At 35.2% G+C, this 11,775-nt stretch overlaps 2 protein-coding genes across 2 annotated transcripts; both read left to right on the top strand.

Annotated features, from left to right (window-relative positions):
- Positions 1 to 2,418: 2,418 nt before the first annotated feature.
- psoF (bifunctional monooxygenase/methyltransferase psoF) lies at positions 2,419 to 5,142 on the top strand (the record flags this gene model as incomplete). The annotated part of the gene is made up of 1 exon (XM_043273805.1): positions 2,419 to 5,142. One exon carries the CDS (start codon positions 2,419 to 2,421, stop codon positions 5,140 to 5,142), a length of 2,724 nt encoding a protein of 907 aa, XP_043129740.1.
- Positions 5,143 to 5,573: 431 nt separating this feature from the next.
- Positions 5,574 to 6,021, top strand: Aspvir_002203 (EthD domain-containing protein; the record flags this gene model as incomplete). Its single annotated transcript, XM_043273804.1, has 2 exons — positions 5,574 to 5,735; positions 5,797 to 6,021. 2 exons carry the CDS (start codon positions 5,574 to 5,576, stop codon positions 6,019 to 6,021), a joined length of 387 nt encoding a protein of 128 aa, XP_043129739.1.
- Between the last annotated feature and the right edge of the window lie 5,754 nt (positions 6,022 to 11,775).

Genomic DNA, 11,775 nt, shown 5'->3' with positions numbered 1-11,775 from the left:
TATAGGTAGTGGTCAACCATGGTAGGGATCTACCATAGTAAGTTAACCCATGGATATGACTAGGGATGAACCATAGTATAACTCCTTTTCCAACATTAGTGCCCCTAGGTCCCTTAATTTATATAGGTAAGCCCCTTACTAAGGCATCTATATCTATAGGGATAGATATTATAGTAGAGGTGCTTAGTATAATAATAGAATCTAAGCTACTACTCCTAGGATCCCTTTAGAAGTCTTATAGGTAGGGTAGGATATAGTAATATTACTAATAGTAGTAGGATATTATCTATACCTTATCTACCTTCTCTATATACTTCTTATATCTTTTAGACTAGGTAGTATATATATCCCTATAGTTAGTATACTTTTATAGCTCCTAGCTAGTAGTAGCCTCCTAGAGTAGGTAGTTATAGGTCTTATAGCTACCTATATAGAGGCTATATATAATTTTATTAGAATAGATACTTTCTATATAACTATATTACTAATAATTAAAGCACCAGTGGATGTGAGTAGACTAGTTATATAAGATTATAGTTAGGATAGTAGAATCCTAGATAGTTCCCTTATTAATAGCTTTATTAGTGGCTTAGGGGGTTAAAAACTTAATTATTAGGGTAGAAGACTTCTTATTAGTAGGCTAATTTATAAGCTAGGTAATATAGATAATTTTAGTCTCTCCCTAGGAGAAATAATTCTTAGCTAATAACTAGTTAGTAACTTACTTAGCCTCCTTAGGGTCTACTAGATTATTAATTAATTTAACCTAGATATTATAAACTACTATACCCTAAGTTAGTAGGCAGATAATAGCTCCCTAATAGAATAATTTAGTCTAGCTAGGGTAGTAGTATATAATCTCTATCTATTAAGTAGTCTATAGGCTAAGGCTTAAGTTACCTAACTTAAGCTAATAGATAGCTATAAACTTAATAGATATAAGGGTGGCTACTATAGCCTCCTTTAAGACCTTTATATAGGCCTTCTTAGCCCTATTCTTTATCTCTATTATCTTTAGATAGTAGAATATACTTACTATACTAATATCTAGTAGCTTAATAATAACCTTATAGTCCTTACTTAGTTCTAAGAGGGTGGCTCTAGGGCTACTTAATAAATTATAGGAGAAGACTATATAGTCTAGGGGTAGTATCCCTATAGTAGTAATTATATATAAGTAAATCTTAGTAGATATAGGAATAGATTAAGTAGTTAAGATATACTAGATAGAGGTGGTATTCTTCTTAATATTAAGAGTAATCTTATAGAGGTTAGTAACTACCTTTCTCTAGTTATTATCTAGGGGGTTTTTCAGGACCTCCTTAATAATAGTATATATATTAGTAATTAGCTTAATAAGAGGCTTTAGGATTCCTTAATTATAAACCTTTAAATAGTTTAAATAGATACTTGTATTATAGTGAAGGTCTAAGATATAGTTATATAGAGTTTTCTATAGCCCCTTTTTACTACTATAGGAGGCTATTAGGGGCAGCCACCCTAGCTTTAATAATAATATAGTAATTAAAACCCTATAAAATTAGGATTAATTAAAAGCAGTCGTCGTCATGAGAAATTAGGTAAATTTTAGGGTTAAAAGATATTAATTTAGGTAAGAGATTTCAAAAATTTGTTCTACGTCAAAGTTGTTGTTTTTTTTTCAACGGGTGTAAGAAAGCCCCAAGAGAGATGTCCTGTGACCAGCTAAACATCAAGGATGCGGACGATATGACCAGTGGGGAGATGTGGAGAAGGGCTGTTCCCAGCTGGGAGACTTCATTGTTTGAGCCGAATAAAGAGCTCATTGTAGGACTGTGGCGGGCTGTAACTCAGAATCTCTAATAGCGATTGAACTAATCTGACCCAACTCTTGACCATTCGACTTTAATACTAGCATATACTTAATTGTGCTACAATCATTACGCCGAGACTGTCGGGGGCGAACTCATCATGCAATGACTCTTCACGCCAGGCAGGACATCCAGTGTCTTGGGAGAGGATTCTTCTTGATAACGAGATAATCCTCCTGCCATAGAGACGGAGAGACCCACTGTTTGGCGATAACACTTGCTATAAGACTTTCATGCTGCGTGGCCTTGTCATCTTCGGTGATAATTCCGTATTGGGACCCGATTCGGCTTCCCCGACCTGAGGTTATACGATGTGCTCGGCCATGGCTGACACAGGTGGCATCGAGGAGACAATATTAGCTTCCTGTTCGGCGAAGGCGACACCGAGATACCCATCCATCTGAACAGTAAGCTGTACATGTAATTTCAAAGCTGAATCCGAGAGTGCGAATCATGCCAATGAATAGTGACGCCAGTCCATTTTGCGTTCTATCGCAACGCACTATACTCCGCTTCTCCCGCCTCGGATTCATCTTTCAGTGTTGCAACAAGCGTCCATTTCTTGACCATGACTAGAATAAGTCCAGACTATGATGCCATCGTCATTGGCGCAGGCTTCAGTGGTGTCCGATGTCTCTGGGAGCTCCAACGACTGGGCTTGACAGCAAGGTGCTTCGACGCCGGGTCAGATGTAGGGGGCACCTGGTGGTGGAACCGCTATCCTGGATGTCGTACTGATGGCGAGGCTTGGGTATACGCTTTAAAATTCCTGCCCGAGCTGTTGGAAGAATGGGACTTTACCGAGCGCTATCCCTCGCAGGAGGAGATCCAATGGTATCTAAGTCGTGTCCTTGACCGGTACGACCTCCGCAAGAACATCAAGTTCAACACAGAAGTCAAATCAGCCCACTACAGCGATCATGACAATCTCTGGACGATCACTACGGCGGATGGGAGTGTGGCCACCGCGCGATACTTCCTTCCTGCCACCGGTATCACGTCCATTCCCAAGGAGGCGCCATTTCCTGGGCTTCAGTCGTTCAAAGGGGAGATATATCAAACTTATACCTGGCCAGAGCACGAAATCGATTTTCAGAACAAGCGAATCGGTGTGATCGGCACTGGTTCGACAGGCATTCAAGTCATCACTAAGCTGGCCCCCGTTGCTGAACAGCTGACTGTTTTTCAATGGACACCAAATTATGTGATCCCGGCGCAAAACTATCCTCTTGACGAGCAAAAAAGGGAAGATATCAAGAAGACATTTGATGCGACCTGGGATATTGCCAAAATAAACCTGGCCGGCCACGCGGTGAAGCATTCGGGAAGAACGGTCGCGAGCGTTGGCGACCCAGAAGGGATTCAACGTGCCTTCGAAGATGGCTGGGCGCGCGGTTGTTACGATTTCCAGCTCGGGACATTCGATGATTCCTTCATGCATCCCGATGCTAATGCCGCCACGTCGGACTTTATTCGTGAGAAAATCCGCTCCATCGTTCGCGACCCTGGAACCGCCGAGGTTCTATGCCTAACCTACCCCTTTGGTGCAAGACGTCCTCCCTGTGCAGATGGATACTATAAGACATTCAATCGATCGAACGTCAAGCTAGTGGATATCAGCAAAGACGAGATCGAAGTTTACGAAAAGGGTATCAAAACTGCCTCCGGAGCGGAACATGGGCTCGACATGATCATCTTGGCACTGGGCTTCGATACAGGCACAGGAGCAATGAACAAGATCGACATCAGGGGGAGCCAGAACAAGTCACTGCGGGAGTCTTGGACGCAGAGACTCGAAACATTCGCTGGCGTCTTGGTCCATGGTTATCCAAACATGTTCGTCGTCTGTGGCCCTCATTTGCCCGCGGGGAACCAGCCTGTCAGTCTGGAAGCATTCGCAAGCTGGATCGGCAAGACCATCGAGCATATGGAAAATAACGGGCTCGCCAGCATCGACGTGTCGAATGAAGTCATGAATGCGTGGACGACGCACGTCGAGCAAGTATGGGCTGGTTCGTTCCTCGCCAAACATGCTCATGAGCAAGGCTCTTGGTTCGTCGGCACCAACATTCCCGGGAAGCCGTCCAGAATCATGTTCTACTTTGGTGGAATGGTGAACTTGGAGCCTTGGCTCATCAAGAAACTGGAAACTGGGTGGTCAAGCATGAGCTTTACGCCTCTTGACGGTGCTCAGAAGGCTACCAATGGTGTGTCAAAACAGCCCAGCACGGTTGGCGGGGTCCACGTCACACCAGAGATGCTGGAGTCTGTTCAAATACCTCTCGAAGCTGACAACGTGGGCATGACCCCGTCGGAGAAATCCAAGCTCGTCAATGCCGCTACCGTTGTTTACATAGACACGGCTGTCAAGGAAATGAGAATGCGCGGACTGGGTCCGAAGCAGGATTATCGCGTTCACCGGTGGAAAGTAATGCAAGACTTTGTTGATTCCGAGGAGGGGCAAAGGATCCTCCAGGAGACACCTTTAACCAATGAAGGACTCGAAAGGTTGGTCTCCAAATTAGGTATTGAAGGCGAAGTGATTGCAAGAATGAGCCCAGAGCTCGTGAACATCCTGACCGGCAAAACCCACGCCCTTGCGCATATTATGAGAGACGATCTGCTCTTCTGCGTGTATCTCTCGGACGAGGGTAGGCGGGCCAACCGCTACATGGCCGAATACGCCCGAATCCTCATCTCACAGCGGATAGATATCAGAATTCTGGAGATTGGCGCTGGAACAGGGGGCACCACTTCGGAAGTCCTTAACCTATGCAGCCCCAATGGAGAGACATTCTGTGCCAAATACATGTACACAGATCTCTCTCCGGGCTTCTTTAATGCTGCGAAGACATCGCTGAAGAAATGGGAGCCCCAGTTGACATTCAAGGTTCTCAACATCGAGGATGACCCTGCGACCCAAGGCTTCGAAGAGCACACATACGACCTGATCATTGCTGCCAACGTTATCCATGCCACGGCGCGTCTAATGAACACGTTGAGCAATGTACACAAGCTACTGAAGCCTGGCGGTGTCTTCGGTCTGGTAGAGCTCACCAGGTTAACACCTTTCTATAACCTTGCGTTTGGTCCGCTTTCTGGGTGGTGGGCTGGCGTTGACGAGGGGAGAACAGAGAGTCCCTTACAGTCTCCTCAGCAGTGGAATGATTTGCTCAAGCAGACTGGCTTCTCTGGCGTTGATCTGGCTGCGTATGATCTTCCTGGACCAGAGAGACATAGCTGTCTATTGCTGTCGACGGCACTGGCCAATTCTGCTACCAATGGGCATTGATATCGTTTAGTTAGACACATCAGGAATGTTTAAGGCTATCTTGAGTTTATCTCTGTACATATCAATCTTTTTCAACTGCATTTTACTCTACGGATATGGCGATTAGCCTTCAAACGTAGGCATACCCTGTTCAATTGATACCGCTGCCCCGAATTCCCGTGCTTTAGTCCATATTCAGTGCTCTGTAGCACGAGCATCCACCGATAGCGCGGCCGAGGAAGATCGGTGCACACATGAACTGCTAACTACAAGCAAGAGGCACCGAAAATTCCCACTGCTCGGTGTAATGCTTGGGATTAGAAAGACGACCGCCGAATAGTAACAATAGTAAACTTACCCCCCGTCGTGCTTAAGAATCTCTCGCGTAACCGAGATAAACACCATAGTTTCTTGCTATCTACGTGTGCAAAAAATTTATTAAATTGCATCCAATGGCCGAACCCCTCCAGAAGAAGCGCCTCCTGCGCATGACGGTGGCGCACTATCGCCAGCCTAACGTCAGTGAAGACGAGTTTTATCAATGGGTGACCGAACAGCATGCCGCCCGGGCGGCCAAGCTACATGCTAAGAATGGGATCGAGGGATTTTCTATCGTGAGTACACGGTTGAGCAGGAGATCACGCGTGAGTCGCAAATTAATAGTCGTTCCGCTAGTTCTTCGCCCCCAAGTCGTTTCGTGACTTCACATCAGAACTCAACAACGCGCGCGGGACCCCATGGCGGGTTCGAGACTTTGACGCGCAAGTCGAGTTCTTGTTCCGGGACATGGAAACGTTCTACAAGGGGGCAGCAGATGCGGATTTTCAGGCGCTACAGGCAGAGGAGGGGCCCTATATCAGCACCGAGGGTGCAGAAATCAGTCTTGGCTGGGTTGTGTAAAATTAATCAATAGGGAGCGGAAGATATGAAGATATTTGTTAAATTTGTTATATGTGTAAAATCTATATTTACTATCATATAGTGGAAGGAGCTATCTACTAAGTAAGATTATATAATTAGATCTCTGCCATACCAAGTATAGCCATACACCCCTAGATTTAATTAACAAGGTTGTAGCCACTTCCTAATTAGGCAGTTAATCTATAATTATAGTATTAAGCTAGTAATCTGCTATTTATAGTGCTCTGCTAGGCTAAACCTAGCGCCTTAAAGAATTAATTAAACTTTAGATAACTAAGTAGCTTTATCAAGAGGTCTGTAATTATCTTATTTATTAAGAGATACTATAGAAAGACCTGCTTCTTAACTATTACATCCCTAATCTAGTAATAATTAATATTAATATGCTTGCTGCGTGCATGGAATTAAGTATTATAAGCTAGGTCTATAGTAGGCTAGCTATTAGTATTTAATAGTATAGGGTAAACACCATCAAAGCTAATATCTTTAAGAAGATAGGTTAGCTAGATAGCTTCCTTTATAGTATAAATAATAGTAATATATTCTGCCTTACATGTTAATAAAGAGATAACTAATTATAGCTTAGATGTCTATAAGATAGGCTTATTACTAAATATAAAGATATATCTAGTAGTTAAATAGTGTATATTAATATAACCTATATAATCTATATTAATATAGCTAATAATAACACCTAGTTAGCTTATGACATCTCTAGTGTTATGAGGCTTGTAGATAATTCTAATATCCAGGGTCTAATAGAAATAGCATATAAGATGAATAAGATATTTAAAATATAATTTATTAAGATTTATAGTATATCTAGCTAGCTTCCTAATAGTAAATATAGTATCTAGCCTAGTCTAAAGTATTAGATATATAACTAAACTAACTCCTACTCTATATCTCTCTTTAAGTTTAAGATTATATCTAATAGGCTTATCTAATTTAACTAGCTAAGCACCCTCTTCTATAAGAGTAGCTATAGTTTTAACTAAATATAGATTAAATATATTAATAAGTTATTAAAGGTAAGTATACTATAAGAGCTTATATTATCTCTTTTTAATATCTAGGTCTATCTTTATACCTAGATAATAGCTAGCTAGACTAATAAGTAAAATATTAAATAGCTTACTAATAGCCTCACACACCCCCTTAGTAATCTACTTAGAAGGTCCAGTAATCTCTATATTATTTATATATAGAATAAGGAGCATGCTATAGGTATTAAAGAAGAGGTATTTATTAATCTTAGATAGCTATAATCTAATCTTAGTAATACTACTATAGAATACTAAATACTAGGCCTATATAAATTACTTTAATCTATATAAAGAAAGTAATAGTTAATATATATAGCTAGACTTATTATTAAAACCTTATAGCTATTTTATATAGATAACTTTACTATTAAAAAATTTACCCTATAGAAATACAAGCTTAATATCTGCCTTAATATAATAATAGCCTAAGATAACTATAAGTATAAAGAATAGGTGGATAGTAGCTAGCTTTATAGTAAGTAAAAATATTTAGTTAAAGTCTACTCTAGGTATCTAGATATAGCCTTTAGCAACCTATCTTACCTTAAATTAGATAATCTTATTATTAGTATTAATCTTAATCTTATAGACTTAACACCCCTTAATAGCCTTATAGCTAGAAGATAGGGCCTTAAGTACCTAGCTATCTTACTTAATAAGATTATCTACTTTAACTTTTATAGTATTCTACTAATCATCTACTTTAGGAGAGTTAATTACCTCTTAGAAGAAAGAAGACTTAATAATATTAATATAATTATTATTAATATATATATACCTAGTAATAATATAATTCTATATATACTTTTCTATAGCTTTAGTATTAATATACTACACCCCCTATTCTATAAGCTAAATTACTTCTAGCTAAGAGTATTCTAGAAGGTCCTTAACTAGCTTACTAAAGAGGCCTCTATATAGGAAGTTAGTATCCTTAGTAATACTAGGACCTACCTCTATATATATTTATAGTATAGGGATGCTATCCTCTAGTCTAGGTAGATTAGGTATAGCTAGATCCTAGCCTTTAATAATATCTTAATCTAAATTATTATTACTAATAACCTTATTTAGATTATAGTCAGTAGATGGAATAGCTAATAGATTAATAAATTTTCTATAATTATTATCTAGATCTCTATAGAGATCTAGATCACTTCCTTCTTTAAAAATAATATTATAGATATATTTAACTTTATTAGTTACTAGTATCTAAATAATATATTACTTACCTAGGCTAGTATAGCTAACTAAATAGTAGTAAATAGTATATAGATTAATCTTTATAACACCCTACTTAGATTTAATTTTATTAGTAATAGTAAGATATCTAATTAAACCTAAGATTCACAGAGAGCTAATATCTAGATATTTACTAAAGTATATTTTATATAGAGTTATATTCTTACCTTAAATAGATAAGATATTCTTAATTAGAATAACTCCCTTTATAATTTCACCCCAGAGTTTGCATGGAATGGTTTTATTATTAATAATAGTATAAACTTTTATTAATATTATATATATAAAATATTCTATAATAGGGTTCTAACTATAAATATATAGTACTATAAGTTCTTATTTAATAGATTTAGCTCTAGTCTATACTTAATTCTCTTTCTTAATAAATTCTTCTTTATTATTAGTATAAATAATTTATACCTTAATACCTACATGCTCTTCTTCTTTAATAAAGAGCTTAATAAGTAGCATTACTTAGTACTTATATTTAAGTAATTAGATAGTAACCTAGCTATTAAATTAATCTATAATAATTATCTAGTAGTAAGCTCTGGTAATATAGTTATCTAGTATATTATTATAGCTACTACTAATATTAATAAAGATATACTCCCTATATTACTTAATAAGAGATATAGTAATATGCCTCTTATAGACTATTATATTAGCTACTATATAAGATTTATAGGCATACTTAGGAATTAATAGTCCCTTAATATCTATTCTATTAACTATTTTAGATACATAGATGATATTAGGAATTAATAAATACATAAAATAATAGTGCTAAGTTATTAAATTAATCTTATCTTTCTTTAATATGTAAACACTAGTATAATTATTATATAGTAGATCTAAAATAAGTATATATTACTTACTCAGGACCTCTTATCTAGTCTAGATATAAGTTTTAATATTAGAATAAGATTTTACTAATTCTTACTTAGCTTACTTGCAATCTTCTTGCAGCATATAATCTTACTAAGAGAATAGTTTATTATTATCTCTCTTAGAGTAGTAAGGGAATACTATTAGCTATATCTTAAATAGTATATCTAGCTTAGTTAATTTAACTAGCTTATCAGCCTTAATTACAGCATTACTTCCTATAAGGTAAAGAATATAGGTATTCTAGAAAATATATCTCTATATCTAATAATTATTTTATCTAATAGGTAAGTAATAATAATACTATCTAGTAGAAGATTAACTCCCAGACCCTTATAGCCTAATCTAATAGTGCCTAAAAGGTTGATGGCCACCTCAGGGATGTAGAGAATATCAGTGATAATAATATATCTAGTATATCTATCTAGATATATAAGATATAAGATGATATCCCTAATTAAGTTAGAATATATAATTTACCCTATTACTATCTTAATTCCCTATTTATATAGCTTCCTTAAGCTATCTATAAAGTTCACAGGCATTATAATAAAGTATTTAGTAGCTCTAGAGTTAATTATCTAATTACTAGTGCTAGTGTGTAGGCACAGAGCTAGATTAATAGTAATAATTACTATCTATATATCTTTAATATCTTATTTAATTAATTAAGAGGTAAGGATGCCATTATTATTAATTAAATCATTATTATTAGTAGGGGTAAGGACTCTATTATTATTATTATTAATAGTATAGAAGGTAAGTATTATTTCTTTAAGTATTAAGGTAGTGTTACAACACTAACACCGCCAGGCGGATGTTAGGGGCAGAATCAGAAGGATAATGATAACCAACCAATCCTTAGCCACTAAGGTCTTATAAAAGATAAGTTATATTATAATAATACCTAATTTAGCTATAACTCTTATATAACTAGCTACTATATACCTAATCTTAGTAATAGTAGATAGTATATAACTACCATTATGACTACCCTATTATAGTAGTAAGAATAGTAGGTAAAGAAGGAATTATATAAGGATACTTATTATTATTATATCTAAAGATTTTAGTTTAGTTCTTTATATTTAATAAAGATAACTTACTTAAATATAAGTTTACTAGTCTAATTTATTAGTTACTCTCTTATTATTAAGAATATATCCTTAATAGGCCTTACTTCTATCTCTATTATTATTATTCTTATTATCCTTAATTTTAGATAAGATTATTATACCTTTAGATTATATTAGATCCTAGTTAGATTATTATATCATGTATTACTATATACCTAGGTTAGTATATAGTAGGCTACTATAGAGGGTAGGCCTTAAGTAAGTATTAGATATAGTCTAGGGACTATATCACTCTATTCCTAAAGTTATTAATTAGTAGAGAATAGCAGAGATAGATCCTAGGGTATAATAAATTAAATACTATATAGTATAAATTACTTTAGGAAGTTTAATTAACTCTTAATATTAAATATTATAGTAGGAAATGCACCATAAACCCTAACTAGCTTAAATATTAGAAGGGCTAGAGTATAGTAGTAAGTAGCTATATAGTCTTAAATTATAGTAGAAGATCTAAGAGACTAGATTAAATAGCTCTAGAAGTATATCTATTAATTAGAAGGTTGACTTATAGCTAAGTCTATTAAGATTAGATTACTAGAACTATTTAATAGAAGTTAATCTAAGTTATAAGTATTTCTTATATAGTTAGATATATATATCTAGATAAACTAAGAGAAACTTATTAATAAAGTAGATAAGGTCTTATTTACTATAACTTATCTAACTAGACTAGTATTTAATTAGTTTAAACCTTTTATTAGGGATTATCAGGAGCATGCTAATAATAACTAAGCTAATAAAATAGATAAAATATTTACTAGTTATAATATATTTAAGAAATAGTTAGAGAATACTTTTAGTAATATTAATAAAGAGTATAATACTAAGAGATAGCTATAGCAGCTTAAATAGATAGGATCTATAGGGGAATATATATTATAATTCTAATAGATTATATCCTATTTAAATTAGGATAAAGATATAAATATTATATAATTTAAAGAAGGCTTAAAGCTAGATATCTAAGAAAAGTTAATTTAGATAGAGTAACTAAGTAAGCTTAATAAGATAATTAAATAAGTAGTTAAAATTAATAATAAACTATAAGATTTTTATATATATAGGAAAAAATAAAATAATTAGAATACCTTTAGTAGTAGGTGTACTATAAGTTATTAACTAAATAATAAAAGGCTAGCTTAACCATAGAGCTAAGGATATATAGATCCTTATAGACTATATCTAATAGAGTTAGATGTAATATAATTAGTACTTTCTAGTAAGGAAAGAGAATAGTAAAGATATAATAAGTTATATTTTAGTTATAGGAAACTAGGATATATATTAAAAGACTATAAGTAATAACCTAGATAGGGTTAGTAGGATAAAATAAAATAGCTTAGGGTAATAGTAGAGTTCTATACTAATAGAGGAGCTTATAATATAACTAGTACTATTACTATTAAGAAAAGGAGTAA

This window comes from Aspergillus viridinutans, assembly GCF_018404265.1.
Source record: "Aspergillus viridinutans IFM 47045 DNA, scaffold_11, whole genome shotgun sequence".
NCBI classification, from domain to species: Eukaryota; Fungi; Ascomycota; class Eurotiomycetes; order Eurotiales; family Aspergillaceae; genus Aspergillus; species Aspergillus viridinutans.
The sequence above is the reverse complement of the archived record's forward strand: the minus strand, read 5'-3'. Positions and strand labels throughout refer to the sequence as shown.